The sequence below is a fragment of the Aulostomus chinensis genome, chromosome 24 (genome assembly GCF_037954235.1).
Source record: "Aulostomus chinensis isolate RoL2024-O1b breed Wild chromosome 24, RoL_Achi_v1.0, whole genome shotgun sequence".
NCBI classification, from domain to species: Eukaryota; Metazoa; Chordata; class Actinopteri; order Syngnathiformes; family Aulostomidae; genus Aulostomus; species Aulostomus chinensis.
The window spans coordinates 7,496,887-7,518,276 of NC_141343.1; the positions used below are offsets into that span (position 1 = coordinate 7,496,887).

The 21,390-nt window shown below is 42.5% G+C and overlaps 1 protein-coding gene across 2 annotated transcripts in view; it reads right to left on the bottom strand.

Annotated features, from left to right (window-relative positions):
* The window catches only part of rgs12a (regulator of G protein signaling 12a), a 46,027-nt gene that overhangs the window by 5,102 nt on the left and 19,535 nt on the right, over positions 1-21,390 (bottom strand). For both annotated transcript variants that reach the window (XM_086196999.1, XM_086196998.1), the window contains exons 4-17: positions 15,580-15,601; positions 13,267-13,436; positions 11,941-12,033; positions 10,579-10,722; positions 10,000-10,182; positions 9,750-9,900; positions 8,608-8,705; positions 8,217-8,408; positions 8,034-8,107; positions 7,822-7,948; positions 7,359-7,455; positions 6,129-6,187; positions 5,630-5,741; positions 4,867-5,427 (exon numbers count right to left, since the gene is read on the bottom strand). In XM_086196999.1, coding sequence (XP_086053125.1) covers positions 4,867-5,427; positions 5,630-5,741; positions 6,129-6,187; positions 7,359-7,455; positions 7,822-7,948; positions 8,034-8,107; positions 8,217-8,408; positions 8,608-8,705; positions 9,750-9,900; positions 10,000-10,182; positions 10,579-10,722; positions 11,941-12,033; positions 13,267-13,436; positions 15,580-15,601 — 2,083 coding nt within the window. The remainder of the gene's footprint in view (positions 1-4,866; positions 5,428-5,629; positions 5,742-6,128; positions 6,188-7,358; positions 7,456-7,821; positions 7,949-8,033; positions 8,108-8,216; positions 8,409-8,607; positions 8,706-9,749; positions 9,901-9,999; positions 10,183-10,578; positions 10,723-11,940; positions 12,034-13,266; positions 13,437-15,579; positions 15,602-21,390) is intronic.

Below are 21,390 nucleotides of genomic sequence, written 5' to 3' on the forward strand. Positions count from 1 at the left end.
TGATGAAAGTGAGACGTAATTGTCTCATACATGTTATTGATACATGAGCTGTCTGCCATGGCGGCCTAAGGGATACTGGAACGGACCCAGATCTAGTCCTGGGTGAGGTCTGCGTTGTGTCACCCTTGAGGATAGCGCACGCCAGAGGGAGGATAGAGGGCCACGCGGTCCCTCAGGTGCACAGTCTTGAGGCATTACAGAGCCGTTTTTGGACCTCTCGTCTTTCCACTGACTCAAGCTGTAACTGTAGAGTGGAAAAACAAACACCATCTCCCACAGGTCGGATCAATTATTGTTTGGCTAAAGGCGACACATGAGAGTGGAAATGTGAGGCTTCATTGTTGGCTTTCACTGGGCAAATATTTCTTGGTCCCCGTCACTAAGTTACATTGTGTGATGTCTCCCCCTAGTGGAGTAAAGCCAAACAGCAACAGCTGCTATAGAAGGAGAACAGCCGGGAGAAAAACTTGGAATGTTATTATTATTTTTGTACACTTCTTTGCTCCTCGAACGCCAAGCAAATATAAGCTTCAAATTTTGGCCCCTCATGAACCGATGAAGTTGTTCAAATTTGAGATGCAGAATTAAATGCGATGTTGTTACGCATTCATAAGTAAAAAGGGTCGATTTATTGTGGTTTTTTGGTTTGTTTCTTGTTCTTGTTCTTTTTTAAATTACTTTTTTCAAATGAGTGGTTAACTTATTTTCATTTTAGCATTTCTTTACCTTACAACTGTAAAAGCATTCATATTCCCTTTATATTTTCCTCCTTTTGTTCCCTCTGAGTATTCTTTTTCTGTCCCAGTTCACTAAATCAAATGAAATTGATATAAACACTTTAAAAGCAGAACAAAAAGCGTCTTATTACTCGAGCTTTTCCGACTGCAGATTTTACAGGATGACTCAGTGACACTTTATTAAAGGAATCGTGGTTATCGTTCCTATTATTCTCCGTTAACTTGAGTTCATTTTATCATGTTGCCCTCCACGTTTTGAGTGTTTCCCCACACACACACACACACACACACACACACACACACACAGGTTTGCATAGCTATCCTTATTAGGACATTCCATTGACTTCCACTCGTGAATATCCTAACCCAAGCCCTAATCCTAATCCTAACCATAACCAATTGATGCCTCACCTCAACCTCAAGCTAACTGCAATTTACACCTTCACTCTAACTTTGACCAGGTGTTCATAAATTAAGTTCTGCTGCATTCGAACCGGTCTTTGGTCCCCATGAGGACGAGGGGTCCTGATAAGGTTAGTGTGTATACCAGAAAAAGGTCTCCAATAGATAACAAAAACCAAGTACACACACACACGCGCGACATTTACTCTTTTCTTATCATTCTCAAGCAGAGTTTGCTCTTGTGGCGCGAAACGTGAGGATATAAATAAACTTGACGCGCTTCGTCGCGCCCTGTCACAGTCATTCTTGCTACCACTCTACAGTAAGTCTCGCCTTATAAAGGATAAACTAATGCTTACAACTGCGTTGTTACTGGCATTCTAAACACATCATAAACCTTTAATTAACAGCTGTAAATGTCCCAGCAGGGTGACGGTATTCTGTGTTACTGCGCCATTAAGTGACCAAAAGAGCAAAATCTGATGATGGTTAAAAACGCATTGGCGTTGCCACATAGTAGCCCAGCGTTGACGTATGAGAAATTAGGTTTTAAGCCATTTACAACTGTTAGTTAATGGTTTATGAAGTGTCTACAATGCAGGTTATAACGCACTTGCAACCATTTATTAATCTTTTATAAAAGGTGAATTATTCTAAAGTGATACTGAGTTTTGTTCTTTTTAGAAATTAAGTATTTTTTTAATATTATTTCTTTTTACTGTCTTTTTTTCCCGGGCAGGTTCAGAATCACAGGGACACGACGATCCTTTTTAACAGTAATTATGTACATTTTCCTAAAAAAAAACAACAACAAAAAACAGCAGAGGGCGTCAGTCTGGTGGGAACACGCCAACCGCAGAGAGGGATGTCTGCAGTGTCTTAATTTTGAAAGAATCAAAAAAAAAGAGGAGAAATTCAAGTAAATTCCATTTGTTTGGAGTGATAGACTTGAACATATTCCATATCTGTGTGTGTGTGTGTGTGTGTGTGTGTTTTAAATGCATGATCATGCCTGTGAGTGTGACTTTCCAGCTTATTCCAAAAGGAACAACTTTATTAAAAAAAAAGAGAGAGAGAAGTCTTAAAAGTGCGGGCGTGTTAACAGCCCGCACCGAAAAACTCCGCCGCATTGAATCATAGTTTCAATTTTAGTCCGTAAGTAGGAGCTGGAGAAGGAATAGACAAGTGAGAGAGATGAAAACCAGTAGTGACAGTTTCTATCTGTAGCTCAGTCAACTCAGTGGATAAGGTTACCATGGCGCCCGGTGGTGGGAAGAATCAGGCTGATGCACTTAGCAACCAGAAAAAGAGAAGCCTGCAGAGAATGTGACCAAAAAAAAAAAAAAAAGGCTTTGATTCCTCATCATCCATCTCGTGTACGTATGACCTTACACACACCGGCGCGCAAGGTCAGCCGGAACACGTCGGCGCCGCTTCAGTTAAGTTCTTTTGAGACAGTCGTCGAAAAAAGGGAAAGAGAAAAAAGAACAAGAATGAGTCTTCTATTTTTAGAGCGTGTCAAAGAAGACTCCCTGGGATTTCCTTTTTTTTTTTCCAAACAAATGTAAGCATTTACAAAACAGAAAATCACATCTGACGCACATTGAGGACGGAACCAGGGAACCTGTCTAGCGCACACGACAATGAACCACAGCAGTAAGAGCACCCCATAATAATCAGCATGCAGGTAGAGCGAGCGAGAAAACTAGCGCGCACACACACACACAGAAAGTACACAAAAGAGTGGGAGCTGATGAGAGGAGGAAGCTACGAGACAAAAAAAAAAGGAGCTGAGGGAGAAGGCATGCGGAGGTGGAGGAAACGAGACGGAGGAGAGGATGAGAGGGTGGGGGGGGGTCACAAACGTGTAAAAAGACAGACGAGAGTGATTTCCAGTTCTAACATTTATTAGATCTCAATCACAGGTACAGAGTTTATTGGCAGTGATTATCTACAACAGGCGTCTATAGAGGGAGAACGAATGACCCAGATACAATTCAACAATGTCGCCCCGGCGTCGAGGAGGAGGAGCACTCATCCCTCCAATGACTAATTATTTTTTCCACCATCGCTCAAATTGCTACGGCGGCCGATGACACCGTTTAATGACTCACTGGATTAGAAGGGTTGTGTGAGGGGAAAAAAAACAACCAAAAAAACCAGTAGCTTTTTGACATTGTTGAATTGTACTCAACTACAGGAGAGGGTGGGATGGAGAGAGATACAGCAATTTAATTAGCATTCGCAGCTCCGTCACACTGTCAGCTCATGGGTCTGCTTTGCTAACATATGGAGCTAACACTTTACAAAGAAGGTGCACTGATAACAGTTCGTTAATGCTTGGTCGTTAATGCTTGGTGCTGGATTAGAATTAGGACTTATCAAAGGTCTCGGTGACCCCTATAGTACAGTGAGTTAACAAGTATCCCTAAAAGTGATTCTTAAGCCGAAAAATGTCTTTTTGTTTTAGAGTGCTTGGAGGGCAAAAAACCCCCACCAGCAACGAAAAAACCCCCACCATTTTGCAAGTATAAATATGTGTCTTGAGCTCTTAAAAGAAGCGTTTCCTTTTATGTTGCTTATTTGAGACTCTAAAATGCAGAAAAACACCCCTGCGTATAATTAGCGTGAAGCTAAATGCTAGTTACAGTTAGCAGCAGCTAGAGTAACAAGTGTTGAAGCGTTTGCCATTCAGCTCAAAGAATTTGTGGATTAGAGGATAAAGAGGTGGATGATACCAGATGATGCATTTTACATTTTGTAAACTGACAACTTTGGGAAGTTTTGCTGTTGTTTAGTGTTTGTAGCTGCTGCTAGCCATCCGTAGCTTTAAGCTACATATACGTAGCAGGTCTTTCTGCACTCTGGTCCCACAGAGAGGTGACGCAGGAGGGAAAAACTTCTTTTTTTAACCTCAAGACACTTCTTCTTAAGCACTTGAAATATATTTTTCAAGTGTGAAAGAATTACTTAAACCCTTGATGCTTACCGCTATAGCTAACCTCCCCCAGTTCTTCCTTCTATCTTTGCTGTATTCTGTAAAGATATCATGAACAACTTGTACACACATTAGTTGACTGTTAATTGAACAGTTAATTAAGCAATAACTACCCGTGATTGATGTGCCCTGATTGTAAAGTGTTACCCATATAGTCTGCTAATCTCACTGTCAACTGGTTCATTGTTCTGAAAGATAAACCTCAGTGGTACAACATTTACTGACAATAATTCTGTCAATATTAATCATCAATCCATATGCATTATGCATATATAATTAAAACTTAGAAACTCTGCATTGTCATGCGCCCAAAACTACAAAATAAACTCAAAATAATCACCTGGAATAAACAAATCAACCCAACAATACGTAACGTGGGAACTTAAGAGACATCCAAATCACTGAACAAAATATACATATCACCATTTACACAATGATGTCAGCGTAATTAATTAAGAACAATAACACACACACACTAACACACACACTAACACACACATCCTTGCTATGTTTAATCAAACATATCAGATGATTGGCAGACTGAGGAGGAGTCAATATCAATTGGTAAAGTGCATCAGAGTCAGTGTAGAGGGAGTTGAATCATGGTCACTGGGGAGAGAGAGAGAGAGAAAGAGAGAGAGAGAGAGAGAGAGAGAGCGCGCGAGCGAGCGCATACATGCAAACACACGCAAACACACGCAGCACTACTTTGTTACACTGTAGAAATACCTGAAGTAGACTTCCCGTCTGCGTCTTGAGGGTGGGAGCAGGATGGAGGTGGCGGGGTGAAGTTGGCTTCCGGCAGGCTGCCTTCGAAGGACGGCATAGGGGTGGGAGATGGAGGCAGCAGGGTGCTATTGGGGCTGTTGATGTCACCCTCCCCCACTAGAGTCAGGTCGGTGTGGGAGTCCTCCTCTACCGTACGGAGGCTGGAGCGGGTGTCTGAGGGTCGGGGGATCGGGGATAAGTGGGAGCCGAATGGCATGTGGCGAGGGGGGGGCAGCAGGCACCGCCTCGCCGCCGAGTGTCCATTGGCACTGGAGCTGAGGGACGAGTCCAGGCTTTCCGAACGAAGACCGGAGGTGAGGGGCCCGCGAGAAGAGATGCCGTTCTCTCTGCTTTGTTTCAGCGAGTCGGGAGTGGAGCAGGCCAGGTCAGAGGAGGCGGAGCATGAGGAGGTGGGAGGAGCCAGACGCAGGAAGTCGGGAAGCACCAGGTCTTCTTTGCTCAGTAGTCCGCGCTGGTCATTGGCTCTGGCGCTCTGTGCGCGGCTCAGCAGTTCAAAGAATTCTAGAGACCAGATTAAAGAGTTAGATTTCCCACCGGGACGAGCGACTGAAGGAAAGGATTAGTCGTGTTGAACATGCAGCAGCAGCCTCACACCTGACAGAGAAAAACCCTCTAGAGCTGCCGGAGATAAAGGACGGCCAGGCAAAGCAGAGCTAAGATATCTACCCAAACAAGTAAAACGAAAAGAAAAAGGGGGATTTACCTTCAGCTTCATCTATATTAATCTTTTTCTGTTTTCTCTTTTCCCCTGGGAGTGCTGAGTCTGGTCCACTTGCTCTCACAGAAAAGTCCTTTGGTGTTGACCTCTCATCTCCCTGCAGATGCAACAATAACAATGCACTCTGTTAGGGGATGGAGGGATGGGAGAGGGAGGGGATGGAGGGGTACGGTGATGAGGCGAAGCACGAGCTGCCAGGCACCCTACTGAGCAAAGTGTCCAGATTTACTGAGACCTCCATGTAAACATGAGGCCGCTCCATCTGTTGGGTTTGATCTGCCTACATATGATTCAACAGCGTGGAGGAATACGAGTGAGCGTGCGAGTCAGCCACAGGCGGGGTTAGGGCGGGAGGAAAACATACACACCGTTTGTAGGCTTATATGTTAATAATGATTAAAAATAAGCCTCGATTAAATTACGCTGAAGGTTGCAGAAGCAGCAGAGCGACAGAAAAGGACTTTTTATTGGGAGAGATACTCACTGTTGCAGAAAGACTCCTTGTTGGAGGGTGATTTTTTAGGGAGGAGGACTTGGGTTTGTCTGTTGAAGAAAGCAGAGAAGAAGTGGAAAACAGTGAATGTCTGGTCTACAAACCTCAGGTCAAGAGAAGATGACCTACTAAGTCCACCCTTTGGTACGACTCAATTTGCTCCAGTAACATTTGGAAAGTTAAAAGCTACATGATTAAATCTTTATAACATTCAAGTTAATGGTAAACGAGGCTTCACCCAGAAGGCAACTTCATGTCCCTGTGTTGCTTCTGCCTCATGTTGACCAACCTTTGGATGGTTCTGTCACAGGTAAGCAAAGAGGTTCTGACACCTGATTCAACGCATCAGTTCTTGCTTGGCCCACCCCAGGACGGTGGTCGTCTTGAGTGCCACGGATTTTTCTTCCTGAATTTGCTTGACCGACTGTTTTTTTTTATTTGCAGACACTTGATGACTGCTCATATCCATTTTGTCCACTTTTCCTAAACTTAGTAGAATTATGCTACTAGCATAGCGCCAAAACTTCTTAGCTAGCCTGTGACAGAACCATCCAAAGGTTGGTCAACATGAGGCACAGATATCACAGGGACATAAGGTTTCTTTCTGGGTAAAACCAGAAACTTCTGGCCTTCCAACTCCACTGTTACTCCTTGGTTTTTAAAATGATGGATAAATTGTTCGACCCCCAAACAAACTGTAGGGGGTCGTATTGTTTCGCACCAAACCACATCATACCTTAAGAAACTGTACCACATTGTATTGCACTGTGTTGTATCACACTGTACTGCATTGCATTGTACTGCCATGTAGCATATCCTACCGCACTGTAACGTAGGTCAGATTTAGCAAGAAAAACATCTCTAACAAAGGTTATCGCTTACTTTGCAGCCTTCGCGCTTCCATCAAACACATTAAACGTGATACAAAGAAGTTATCGCAACACGCAAGTAATCCTATGCATTTTTAAGGCTTATCAAAAAGGACGTATCTAAGACCAAAACATACATTTTAGATCAAATTTAACTTTTTATGACCCTTGTAGGAACCTTTGTTTATCCACATTCAAGCTAACCGGACTCGAAGATTTGCCTGACCGCAATGAGCTTCCTGAGGTTTGTGTAAACTCATTTGTTGAGGGTTTGATTGTAAGTGACCTTCAATAACACAAGGATATGACGTACTATAGCTTTAAGAACACGGCTGTGTGTGGCGGCAGATACCTTTCCCTGAGGCGGGGTCGACGTGCTCCAACACAACTCGCAGGCCATCCAGACTAGAAATGGGAGCACCCAAGTCCAAAGGCTCAGTTTCACCACTCTAAAATAGAAAAAAGATTTCAACATGTGAGCAATTTAAGTTCATGACCATTTGCTTCATTGACAAGCTTATTTCAGCTCTGGCTCTAGTGTATAATAGAGATGTAAAGCTGGAAACCCACAGGCCTAAAATAAATCATCTGGCAAAGGAGGAGTGAGGAGTCGGCATGTTTGAGCGGTGTCGTCATTCTTAATTATAGCCTTGCTGCTCCATCTTCAGAGCTTTGCTTGAGTCTGAGTGCCAACCACCGTGTAGACATGAAAAAGGATGCGGTCGCTTCCCTCCCCTAACCATGATACTCCACCCTGTGGCACCGTCAAACACTGCACACGGGACACACACAGGAGCTCCAAGCGGACAACTTACTATTTTGGCCACAAGATCACTGAGGTGGAGGCCATATTTGGCCACCACGGGACGTAAGACCTCCGTGACTGGCTTGGTAGGTTTGGCTTTCAGTCCCACAGAGCGGTTAATGGGTACCAGGTCCAGTCTACAAGCACAGAAAGAGTCTCAGTAGTAAAAAGGGGGAAAAAAGATACAGGAAATGAATGGATGCAGCGTGCTTGGATTCACACCTGAACAAGGTCCTCTTCTCTAGTCTCAAGTCGCGTGAGCTGAGGGTCATGCAGTCTTGGTCGAGCACTAAAGGCTACCGGGGAAATGCATATAAATAAATGAATATTTTATATAATAAACAGGGGTAGAACTGTTCACCACTGTGAACTGGTCTCCCTGTCGTCTATTGACAGCAAACTCACCTTCTCCCCTCCCACCAGGAAGAGATCCACAGCGGCGATGTTGACATTGATATTGTGGCAGAGGACTTGGAGGACTTCCCTTATAGAGGCGCCGGGCCGGAGGGTGATAAAGGAGCATGAGCCGTCAGGTAGAATCACACTGCAACTTTTGGGGGAGCGTTCCCAAACTCCGACCGAGTGGCGATTATCGGACTAGAGGTGACAGGATAAAGTTGGTGTCAATAGCCTGTTATGCCGATTTATGTCATCCGTGAAAAAATAAGAGCGGGCTGTCAAATCACAAAAAAATAAATAAAATCAGGCTAATAAATAATAACTCTGGCATGCTGTAATGGTTTCACTGGGTAGTGGGCTCTGTGTTGCCATGGTGATCTGTCCAGAGGAATCTTACCTCTATCTTGCCAGCAGAGCAGGAAGTGGCCATCTCCAGACTGGTGCCAGACGACAAGGAGCCTTGGGACTCTCTCCGCCCATTACTACCCCAGAAGTCTGCATGACACACGCCACAGAAGATGATGAGCTCAAAAATATCACCGCGTTGCCAGAAACTTGAATCATATGATATGATCTGACATTTGCAGGATGTGTTGTGCATCCACGAGGTTTTTACAAGCAGAAAATGTGAGATTTGTGCCAATTTTCACAAATGAAGCTAGCCTAGCAAGGCAAAATTCAGTGAAATCTGACAGTTGTATCATATCATACGGAGCTGTATTGTATTGTACGGTTTTGTGTTGTACAAACGGTATCATACTGTATTGTGCCTTGAGGAAGGGCACTGTACCGTACTGCACTGTACCATGTTGGGTTGTACCAAACGTTATCGAACCAGATTGTATTGTATACCGAAGTGTATTGTTCTGTGTTGTATAATGCTGTATTGTGTTGTACAGAATTGTATCGTGCCATATTGTATTGTACCGAAATGCATCACGCTGTACTGTATCGTACTACATTGTGTGGTACCGTATACAATCGTACCATGTTCTGTCATACTGCATCGTACAGTAACGTGTTGCGCTGTGTAGTGTCCTACAATATTGTATTGTACTGTCAAGCATCTCTATTAACAACAACACTTTAGATGTATTTATCATTATTTCTGCTTTTATCTGCAAACAGGACAACGGTGAGTAATCACATGTAGGTGTTTCTCTCTAAAACCAAGTCAGAAAGTTATTCCACCGATTTAGCACAACACCCCCTTAACACCTTTCTTAAATGATGTCACTCAACGAACTCTATTAGATTACTGTCCAACGCAAATATACATTTTAAATATCTGTGGATTAAGCTCATTATTTCAAAATACAAGTGTTAAAAAAGTGTGTGTGTGTGTGTGGGGGGGGGGGGGGGGGTTTGGCCAGTGTGCAATAACAATGTGTGTGTAATACTGTGACCACTGAAGGGCAGCTGCATGTAGCTAATAACATCTTGATAGTTCACACCTTTAAAGTTGGGAAAAAAAAGTGGATGTTTGACATTTAGAAATGCTCTCACAGTTTGCTAAGGAGAGAGAATTGAGGCTCTCACCCAGGTTAATGTCGCCAATATCCTTCTTTTTCGGTCCCTTCCCGAAGCTTCTATTGCGGGACCAGGAGAAGAAGATCCCACGTTTTTTGTCCGCACTTTCGTCTCTGCTGTCCTCGTTGAGCGACCTCCCTGACCTCTGTTTCCTGGCCTCCTGCAGGATAAAGAACAAATTACACGACTTGTAGAACTAAACCGAATAATCGCCGTGCCTACATTTCCATTTGAAAAAAAAACAAGACAATGGAAGCACCTTTTTTGGAGTGGAGAGGGTGGAGCGGTCGGAGCTGGCGCTGTGTTTGGATGGTGCAGGACTGCAGGGGATCTGGTAGGGGTCAGGCAAGGGTAGTCCGTCTACCTCTGCACGAATACACTCCTGATAGAGGGAGGACTTGAGGAACCGCGAATAGCTGTCAAACTTCATCAGGTTGAAGATCTGTGAATGGGGAGGATGATGACGGTGAGTGAGGAGAAGAAAATGTAACCCAGGCAGAAAAGAGAATAAAGAAACGACTGAGGTTTTTAGCTGATGTTATGACAGATGTCTTAACAGTTAACATTGTATTACGCTGAAAATATACAGATCTCTGACTGCATGTCTATGTGTCTGCGTGCTCTCCATTCTCTGTGGGTGTATGCCAGTTTGTGTTTATATGTCTGGTAAAGCCTCAGAGCTCCTTTGTAAACAAACCCAGATGGCCACAAAAGGACCCAATATGCTTGTGCAAAGTGACTAAAGGCCAGAGGAGAACAAAACCCCCATGTGGCCACTTGATAATTCGGTCTATATTACTGAAGGCCTGAATAAATCTTCATGAATGAGCTTGTGTACTTGTAACTGCTGCGTCTTGAACATGTCGGGCCGCGGAGAGGTGAGGACGTCATCCGCCAGCTGAGCCTGGCTGTCGATGTTGACCGGCATGGTGGCTTTACTGGACAGGAAGCTGTTGTAGATCTCGCCGGCTCTCTGGGACAACTGCAGGGAAGGGTTTTAAGGATTTTTTTTAAACTGAAACTATGCACATTTATTTAGACTTACACACACAATCACCAGGGTTCAATGAGTTTTGAAAATCTATAGTGTTTAACTATTTACGATCGATGCCACAAAAATGTTTGTCAAAAATGATTAACAGAATAGCAGAAGCTATAAATTGTTTCGTGTTTGGATTCCAGCATCGACTGCAGTGTACAGCTAAAACTGAATGCTGCGTATGAATGAACATATATCAGCAACATGTAGCATCAGGGCTTTACTGAACCAGCCATTTAAATAAATTATACTGCTTTCATGAGGGGGGGGTGTAAATCAGTGTTTTTGGTAATTATGCACATTTGTTTGTATTTTATTTCAAACTGTACAGTCCGCTTAATTCTTCTTTTTTTTTTATTGCAAGTCAGAATGAATAACTAAACTGTATTCGACGAACCGCCTCGATCAATGTTACAGATAATTGTGCTCCCTAGAACAGGAGGTTACCAAGTGTTTCGACTCTAAAATGCCAGAGAATCGCGACCCCTGACTCTCCGCAGAGATGGTTGAAGCGTACAAATGTTGCACGTGCACACAAATGAGATATGTTGTTTTCAAATTCGACTGCAATTTTTGCTGTAGCTGTGGTACAAATTTTATGTTTAGAAACTACTGCAAGCTCCTGGAGACCCTACGTCCCACTCATCTATGACTGACTGGAATGAAGGATTGATTTTCTATTCATTTGGATAAAACAACATCCATGCCACCCTTGATGATGAGTCATAATCACACTCGTCAAGTTTGGTTAAAAACTAAGTAGCTGTCAAATGTGAGCGCATTCCTATAAGCTAAGTAAAGGAGCTGAACAGAGTTAGCAAGTTTTCTGACAGTAAATTCGCATTAGCGTGGTAGCATGCTATGTTAGCATTTATCTCAAAGCTCAGTTGTATAGCTGGTATGATGATAACAGATTGGTTTATTGTTATGAAATGTATAGTTGATATTTTTCCTCTGAAACACATAAAAAGTTAAATATTTACGAAGAAGAAATCTGCGCAAGGAGTCACCCAGAGACCTTTTAGGGTGTAGAGCCAAAATGGTTGAGAACCACTAATGTTTTTCTATTTGCTACAACTTTTGAGAACATAATTCTTTTCCAGCGTTGTGATTTACCAATCCACAGTGGACTAGGGTGCACAAACAAAAAAGCGAACTTACCTGCTTTTTATCAGCTGCAGGGACATGACTGAAGTATTCACAGGCCTGCCAGAACAAGATATTCTCCTCACTGAATTCTTTCTTAAGGAATTCCTGTGGAGAAAAAGAGAATACAACAGTTTCTATACGAACTCAGATGGATCTGGGGAACATTTTCTTTCCAGTGCTGCGGTTGGAACCGGGAGATGGGTAAAGGAAATACATTGTTGGGTATAATTTTGTGAACAAGCTTTTTGTGTGTGCACATGTAGGCGTGGGATAGTGTAGGCGAGTGCAACTCTAATCAGTGTTGAGGGGAGGTGAGGAGGGAGGTGGTTCTGGGAGCCAGAACCTCATGTGTGCCTCTGAAGGTGTTGTGGACCACATTCAAAGACACATCTTTTATGTGGGAGTGAGACGCTGTGCTCACTGAAATGCCTATTAATTTGTACCTATTAAGGTTTTTAAAAAAAAGAATAATTTGTTAAAATCATATGTCACAGGGATTCATTGATTTTATATGTGACAGGTGGCTTCAAAGAGAGGGTAATGTGGCTAATACACAAACCTAAAGGCAAGTTAGCATCTAGCTGGACTTCAAGGGTTAGCACCCAAAAAGGACCTGGAAACAAAGCTATAACAAAATGGACAGAGATGACCCCACTAAGGCAAACTCAGCCAAAGCCAATGTAAAAAATATATATATACACCGGTATATTTTTTGACATCTTTCACGGATCAGGCCCAAAACTGACTGTCTTCTTCTGGATGCCATGTAACACCTTACTAATAAGTTTGGTGAAATTCGGCTGCCTAGTTTTTGCAGAATTCCTACAGATAAGACAAATCAGCAACTCCACAATATGTTGCGATACTGCATCTTGCATAATTGATACACACATTCCAAACACTGACATGTCTATTTCAGCAGCTGTTTTATAAACCGATTCACACAGCCGCCATTTGTCTAACCATCCTCGCAAGTTGGTTGTTGAATGTGTGCGTTCAAGAGAATCTCAGCTCAGCCTCTGGATTCAGTAGTCGAATATATTGAAACTGACAGCACAATACAATATTTTTTAGAGGCATTCTTTCTTCAGTTGTACAGATATTGTGGTGAATTCTTCTTCCACTATTACATTCTTGAAAAACATGGCTTGTTTTTCTGCTAATTTGAAATAGAAAAGAACCAGAGTCAATAATATCCAAACAAACTCAAAACACGCTCAAAAAGTCTGAGGCAAAAAGACCTCTAATGTCAGCTAACTTCTGTCCGCCGTGGGTTACTTTCAGGTCAGTTTCCACCAACTTGCCAAACTTTTTTTTTGTTTTTGTCTTTCTGCTCACCGAGAAGTAGCGCACGCCCACCGGATCCTGGAGGAGACGCTCGAAGCAGCCCGCCCAGCTGGCCACGCGCTGCTCTGGAACACCACGATGGCTGCTCGCTCCTGGAAGACTGCCATTACTGTTCAGGCTGCTCTGACTGCAGCATCCCTGCAACTGGACGCCGCTGTAATCTACAAGAGGTGAGAGAGCTGATGTTCAAAGGCCAATGTCAGCCAGAGGGAACATTAGAGCCGTCCTCCTCTGTGTGTCCTCTTGTCCTTTAAAATATCCAAGTGGATTTTTGTTGTTGTTGTTGCTTTTATTATGAAAAGCTTCCTCACTTTTGTTGTCACTCTTGAAAACTAAACAGAGAAAAATCCTGCTTTTATAAAGAGTGGGATTTGTCTTGTCAGACGCCTTAAAGAATTTCATGAACAAAAAAGTATGACCTACTAATACAGGTCCTTTAAAAAAGCCAATGTAAAAACAGCTGCACCTTTGACGCTTGTAAATTCACATTTTTCACTGTTGCATTACATCTTAGTGACTCCAGAGTTCAGTAGGAACCAGCCATGAGTATTTAGCTTGATGCTAATGGCTAAAAACAGAAAAACTGCCCTAAAATGTGTCATCCGCTTTTTTTTAAATCAAGCCGTATGCTCAGTGATCCAAAAACACTTTGAGAGCTAAAATTAAAAAAATAAAAAATTCCCTAGGACTCTTCCTGTGATTCAGAAGTGTCTGTAATTTTGTATATACACTGAGGATAGAATGCTAAAGAAACATCCACCGATTAGCCTGTTTTTCAACACTTACATGCATGGATCATCCTCATGCACCTCAGAGATAGCTGCAGAGGAAGATAGCTCGCTCTTAGCCTGTTAGCTTGTTTTTGATAGCACCATTCCCACAGTTTATCCTAACACTGTAGCAGAATTTAAATTTTTGCCACATACTCTCTTAGATTTTTTTTTTTTAATTACTGAGGTTTCTTGAGAGTTTGAAAACTGACATTTTTGGAAAGCTCTGCTTTTGTTAGCCCTAGTTGCCTTTAGCGTCAAGCTAAATAAACATGGCTGGCTCTCAAGTCAAAAAGTCAAAGAATTATGCAACGGTGAAAAACCTTTAAAAAAAAAAGATTTCTGTTAGTACTTAACAGCTAAACACACTTTTTGGTTGAATTATTGCTTCATTTATCTAAAGCTTGAGTTTGGAAAACTGAGAGTAAGGGAAAATGCTTTCTGCAGTCTCATAAAACTATTGCTCCTGTTGGATTAGAGAGATTGAAGAAGTCGCACGAAATCTAAGGACAGTGAAAGATTGAAGAGGCCAAATCTGCTCTATTGTTGCACCCAATAAAACGACAAACAGAAAATGGTTTCGACAACATAGCAAAGGGCAAGGAGGTTGAAAGAAAAGCTGCAGACGTTTTACGAATGCTACACAATGAGCAATGCAGAACTGACTGGACGAGAGCAGCAAAAAGAGGGAGTGGAATAAAAGAGGGGAACAAAAGCAGAATCTTCTAACAACAGGGGCTCAAAATGGGAGAGTTCAGGATCTGGGAAGTGGTGGTCAGCTACAATGGGTCCTCACCCTGCAGATTACCTGCTAGCATGGCAGCAGATGGCCATTTAGGAGCTGTAGACCCACCAAGCAAGGGAATGTGGAGTAAAAACAAAAGGAACACAGCACAGCAGGATTTTTGTTACAGAAATACAACCATTGTCACTGTGGAGAGGTGAGTGCTGGGAAGGGCAACAGAGTTGTTAGCTGATGAGAGGAGAAAACCTTAGCAGGGCTGGAAAAATTATGTAATAACAGTAAATATTACAACAAAGGTCCATCAGATTAGGACTGATCTGGCCTCTGGATGACCTTTTAAACAAACCCTTGTTTTACAGCAGAGAACTCAATGTGCAGAATTTTATTATTTTTTTCCAATCTGACCAAATAACCTTTTTCCTGTCAGTTTGCTGACAGGCTACTTTTTTTTTTTCTTTTTTAAGTTGAATGTATCATAACTAGAGCTTTGGGATTGGTGTTTACCACTGCTGCTGGGTTAGTGAAGTGGTTTTAGAAAGCAAACAGACGTCTGATCCACTCAAAGCAAATGTTATTACAGCTCCTGACCAGATAGATCGCACGCCGCGTCCAAATGCAGACCCATAAACTCACTCAACACACATCATTGCATGCAGTTGATGCACCATCCTGATCTTTTTAAGGGAAAAGCAAGATTTGGAAGCTTTTGGAAAAAGTTAAAGGAAAATCCTGCAGTTTCATGAAATTCCATGTCATTCTTAAAAGAAACACGAAACAAATGGTACTCACCACCTTCTGAGGAAGCAGCAGACTGAAAGAGAACAAAGAGAGACATGAGTGAGAGGCTGCCCTCATGACCTCCCGTGCTGAGACAAGGAACTGGCGAGTGTGCAGATAGCAGCGTGTCTCCAGGCATCCCGCCAGTCGCTCTGAGGTGTGTGTGGTTTGTGAGTGAGAGTGTGCGTGTGCGTGTGTGTGAGCGCGCAAGCGCAACTGGGAAGGGGCTGACTCCTAACACAAAATCCACATTAATTTGTAAGAGGGCGGACCCCTGACCTCTACCACACACAGCTGTTCACACCTCCACACCAGGAGCCGCCCCTCTTTTTATTTGACCCTGGCAGAGCCTCCGAAACTGAGCATTCCAGCAGGATAGGAGCTCATCAAGGCCTGACCTGCTTGAGAGGCCATCACCGGCTCTAATGGCCCCTCTATTCACTTGCTAATTCGAGCCGTGAGGGGTTTATGTGCATGCAGACATGCCTGAATAAAAGGCAAACGGAACAAGGATCCCTGGTGGGCATGGAAATTTCACAACTTTCCTTGATTGTGTGTAATTACACCACAAAATAATGCTCAATAAAAGACATCCTGTCTTTGATGTCATGTTAAATATTGGGTAAAATGGCTGCACTGGCCTAAAGTAAAGCCTGTTAGCATCATTTAACAAGAGATTTAATGCCCGAAAAAGTAAAGCTGCTGTGGCAAATATATTTACTTGCAAGGGTGGATATGAAATCTTCGTTCTTGAGACCTGAGAACACTTGAAAAATCAGTAAGGTGGAAGATTCGTCTGACTATTTTCAAGAGGAGTGTTTTCTGAGTTGCCATTTCAAAGTGTGAATACTTCAAGATGATAATACACCTAAACAAGGTACTCACCGGCAAACTAGTGCTTTGGTGCAGGGCTGCAAAATTACTCAGCAATGATTGTCCTTGATCAGCTCAGATTTTTGTAGTCGAATTTCAGAGAAGAGATTTGAAGGCCTGCTGAAGAGGTATATTTATGTGTTTCTGGTTAAAAAATCTCAAAGTTAGTAAAGAAGAGATTTTTGATTGGCGTTTACATTTGCCAGTGGCAGTGAATGTGCATCACTGCTCCTGCATGGTAGAAAAGGGGACACACTGTGCGCTCCAGTTGAAGTAGGAATTCCCAAGTTCTCAGTTGGAAATTTCAACTACAACCCCCTCTGAGGTGGGAATTCTTACTTGGAAGCTGAAAGATGCCCAATGAACCTCGAAATCACAATTTCAAAATGGCTTCTCCATACATCAAAAATGTAAACGGTTTGAAAATATAACATTTTTAGCACTTTAACATCTACTTTTGTGCTTCAAATCAATTATGCACACGGTCCTGTTCATATTTAATCTGTAGAAAAATTATTCCTATGTTTGTAGGAGTAAAATTCCTATGAAGATTCTCAGCGTAAAAGGCTGGAGGGCAAAAATAGATCTGCTGCGAAAAACAGATGTATCACAAGGTGATGTTCACGCAACGGACGTGGTTGGTGTAGCCACTAATTACAGTGATTCTTGATGCAAACACTCGTCACGACGTTTGTCTCTCAATGTAGATAAAAACCTTATCTGTTTTTGTCAAATCTTCCAAATGTTATCAGACCAAATGAGTACAACTGCGATTGTGACACAAGTCATTTTGTCTAGGTTGTACGGCGAAATTTAGCCATCAGTTTTGTTCACAATGTGTCTATGGGACAAAGTATTGGGGGGCTGAAGTGTGTCACAGGACTGATAGGGGAGGGGCAAGCATTTTCATTGGACGCAAAATTTGTACACACCTCTGAGTAGTGGATATATTTGAAATTTATCAAGAGACACAAGGTTAGATTTTTAATTTCCAACTTGATCAATCAGCTGTAGCAGAAGCCCAGACATTTTGTGACCACTCTTTTTTTTTTGTTTTTGTTTTTTAGTTTTGTTTTGATGCAACGGGCCATCCAAAGGCAGGGTCTGCAGCCGTGGTCATGTGCGCTTACGTGACAATCCATTTTTAGCAGTGACCACATATGAAAAGCTCTATGAGACATAAACCACTAATTGTTTGTCGCGGACTCATTACAACTCTCCAGCTGGTGAGTCCAAACCCCGTACAGTCCATAGAGTCAACACCCAAGAGGCGCCCCTCCTGTGGTGGCTAGAATGTGTATGGTAATCAAGCGTGGCTGCTGGGATAAAGCCCAGCATGTAGCCTAAACAGGAGAGAGAGCGAGAGAGAGAAAGAGAGAAAACACCACCTCTCCATCTGGCGTTCCCTTTGGAGCTAAAAACAGAGAAACCTCAAACCTTAAATACATAGTGTTGCGACTGTGGTTTATTCTAAAGAACAAGACAGACATCACACACACGGTGACATCAACTTTGAACAGATGCTAAGCTGGCACAACTGGTCTTTTACTATTGTTAATACATCAGCAGCCAGTTGATGACAATATGTGATTGACATCCACTTCCTGCACTGGTTTCCACTTTATTCTGTAATACACAACAGTGGGGTGTGTTATTCGTCCCCTGATATGCATAGTTCATGGAGCATGTCATCTTTAAGTGATGCATGTCAGATGAAAAAGATGACAGCACAGAGGTTGTGCAAACGTGTGGAAGTGTGTCAATGGATGGGAATGTAGAGAAATCAGTTTGGATTCGCAGTTAATTTTGCAAGCTGTACATCTTTTCCATTTTAATCGATTCAAGACGTTACCATTTGGTCCAAAGTAGAGAAGACTTTATGCCAAAGCTACCAGGGATCGCCGACGTCTTAAAATAGCATCAATATAGGTAGCTACTCTTAAACTGAGTTGAAATCCTATTTTAAAAATGTCATTGTTAGCTTTTATCATATTTCTGGTGCATTCCAAGGGGAACTGAGAAATGTAAATTGCTGAATTCCTTTTTTTTTTTTTAACTGAGGACCCTCATGAGGTCAGAATTCTTGTTTGGAAAGTCAGAGAAACCCAACGAACCAATTGATCAGTGAGTGTAATTGATTGGATGATAGACATAGCATGAGTATCTCATTTGTGACACATTAACTCATTCATACAATCGTTCGTCTCCTATCTGCAGGTATATTTCTACCCTGTTTGTATGCTGTTAATGCAGCGTTGTGTATTACCAACTGGTACTGTGAACAGCTGAACTGTCAACAATGTGTGTTTTCTTTACTTTTCCCTATTGTTCTAGCCTAGAATTACGCACCTTTATGCAGATGACGCTATTCTTTGTTTTTGTTTGTTTTTTTAATTCTTTACAAGATTCCATTTTCCAGCTGCTACATGTCTTTAATGCCGCACCAAAACATTGTTACAATGTCAGCCTGCCGTTAATTATATATATTTTGTTGCGGGTAAAAGAAAATATATTTCTGGAAATACTTCTGCTCAATTCGGGGTGTGACATCACTCCCAGTTCCAACCTTCATCGTAAAAGAAATAGGGTATTTGTAAATCTCATCCTGTTTGTATTTGGTCAAGTTTTAGTCAACTAAAATCCCCATTTGAATACTTCAGTGTCATTAGTCAAAGTTGACCACAATTAAAAAACTTGACTTTTAAGTTCAAGTCCAATAAAAATAGACCTTCATCACTTTTTGATGAGCCTTTATGAGTCTTTTCAGATTTTCTGGTCAGCCAATTTTGATTCTGTCTTTCGACTAAAATACATATTAGATTTATTCACATTTTAGTCATTCAATCCAAAGTCATTCTAGCCTAGATTTCGTTCATGAAATCTGAAAAGGGGTAGTAGATAAAGATTTTTGGTCCAGTTTTTATCGACAATATTAACACTGTCTTAAAACTGATTTGTTTACCCAAAACTCCAAAAATATTCAGTTTACAGTGGCATGTAACAGTAGTAGCAGCAGTACTATTGACACATACAATGACATCAAACAGGTCTACCTGCTGATCCTCAAGGTAAGCCTGATAAATACACAGAGGCTGTTTATGTATATGTATTCATGAGGCCGCAGGGGTTGGACCACACACACCAATCTGTGTGTGTTCAACTCGTTATTGCTTCCTTGACCACAAGGCCCAAATGATGACTCAGGCACACCATCACCCCTTCTTCACATACACCCTTCCTCCGTTGACACCTCTGGTGATGAGCTGTGGGTGGCTGTGAGACCACTACACGTCCTCTTTGATCCCCCTTCATATGAGACTAAATAGTAAAGATCCAAGTTCCCAGCTGGAATCCCTCAGGAAGCTGTCCATGTTAGGTTATCATCCACCAAATGGACCGAATCACAATTCTAGTCACAGCGAGTACCCTGGCTCTGAATGGAGCAGGATTTGGCTTTTCAGTTGGAAAACGTTCTTCCAGCTTTACTGTGGTACGGCCCCCGTGCCACACAGTCTGGCATCTCGAGACACCACATGCTGACGGAACATAGATGATCACATCAAAACACGTTTCAGTGTAAGATCCGAGCTAAGCCACTGTGACCAAAAACTCACAATGCTTAATTAATTGAAAGATAAACCGCAAACACACACACACACACACACACACACACACACACACACACATGTTAATGCTGCTCATTTACACCCTCTCACATAGGATTTCTGATGTTTCAAAAGACAGTTCTTTTGTCTTTTGAGCTTGTTCAGACACGTTCTTGCTCTTAAAAAAAACTGGGTCGACATGTACCCTTGTTCATCACTTCACCAATGTGAGAGAAACTTCACTTTTACAGGCTGATTCTAGCACCCTGCAAACAAAACCAAAAAAAACCCCACAAGTCCCCATCGCTTCAAACAGCTGTTCAGTGAGATGAGCGTCAAAGAGAGTGATAAACGAGGAAAACAGCTGACTGAACAAAAGGAGTCTCCCTGCTTCACTCTCGGGAGGAAGAGGAGGCTCACTCAGCAAGCCACAGTTTACTTACAGTGTTGAAGTTCCACGTCCTCTTGAAGGAAAGTCTCTTTTTGAGACTCATTGTTCTCTATAGTCTGCTACACTAGCGGCACACAGACCAAATATGTGTGTATGTGTGTGCAAACGCATACCTGAACATTCCCCACCCAAAACTCAGCAAGCCATGTCTCTACAAGTCCGGGAGAGGGAACGGGAGGGAGGGAGAGAGAAGCAGAAATCTGACATGGCACTGGACAGAAAGAATGAAACGGAGGGGGGAGATGCAAAAAAGAGGAAAGAAAGATTTCCTTACTCTGCAGCTGTTGCTATGGCAACCTGCCCGACAATACATACAGCCTCTGCCACAGTGGCATGAAGGAATCAGATGAATTAAGCCCCCCCACCCCCACCCCCACCCCCACCACCATCTTCATTCCCCCCTCACAAAAACACACACTTAGTATGTCAAAACCACATTGGCCTTTCCCTCCTTTTGTTGCCAGTTGGGGTGCTCTCGCCTCGCTTGGAAGAGAAAACAGAATAAATTGAAACCATATGAATTCTGTTGAATCCAAATTAAAAGTTTGATAGCCCTCAAGGCTGAACTCCCGAGTGTCATTATCTGCTGTCACATGCAGGGTACCATTCTTACGCCTGCGGCCAGAATCACGTCAGTTGGTATATTCTGGAGCAATTTAGCTCATGTACCCAAAAATATATACTGAAAAAATAAAAATAGGTTTTCATTCTGGCATCACTCCTTGTCCCTGCTGCGGCACTGTGCCTCCGCATTTCTGGCAAATCTCTACAATCAGACTTTTCTAGGACCAGCTATTATTCTTCAGTGGCTCATTCTCAGTTTTCTTTTTCTGTAGCAAATAAGCTAGCAGTCCTAATTTTGACGTAAATAATGGATTAGATACGGTGTATATT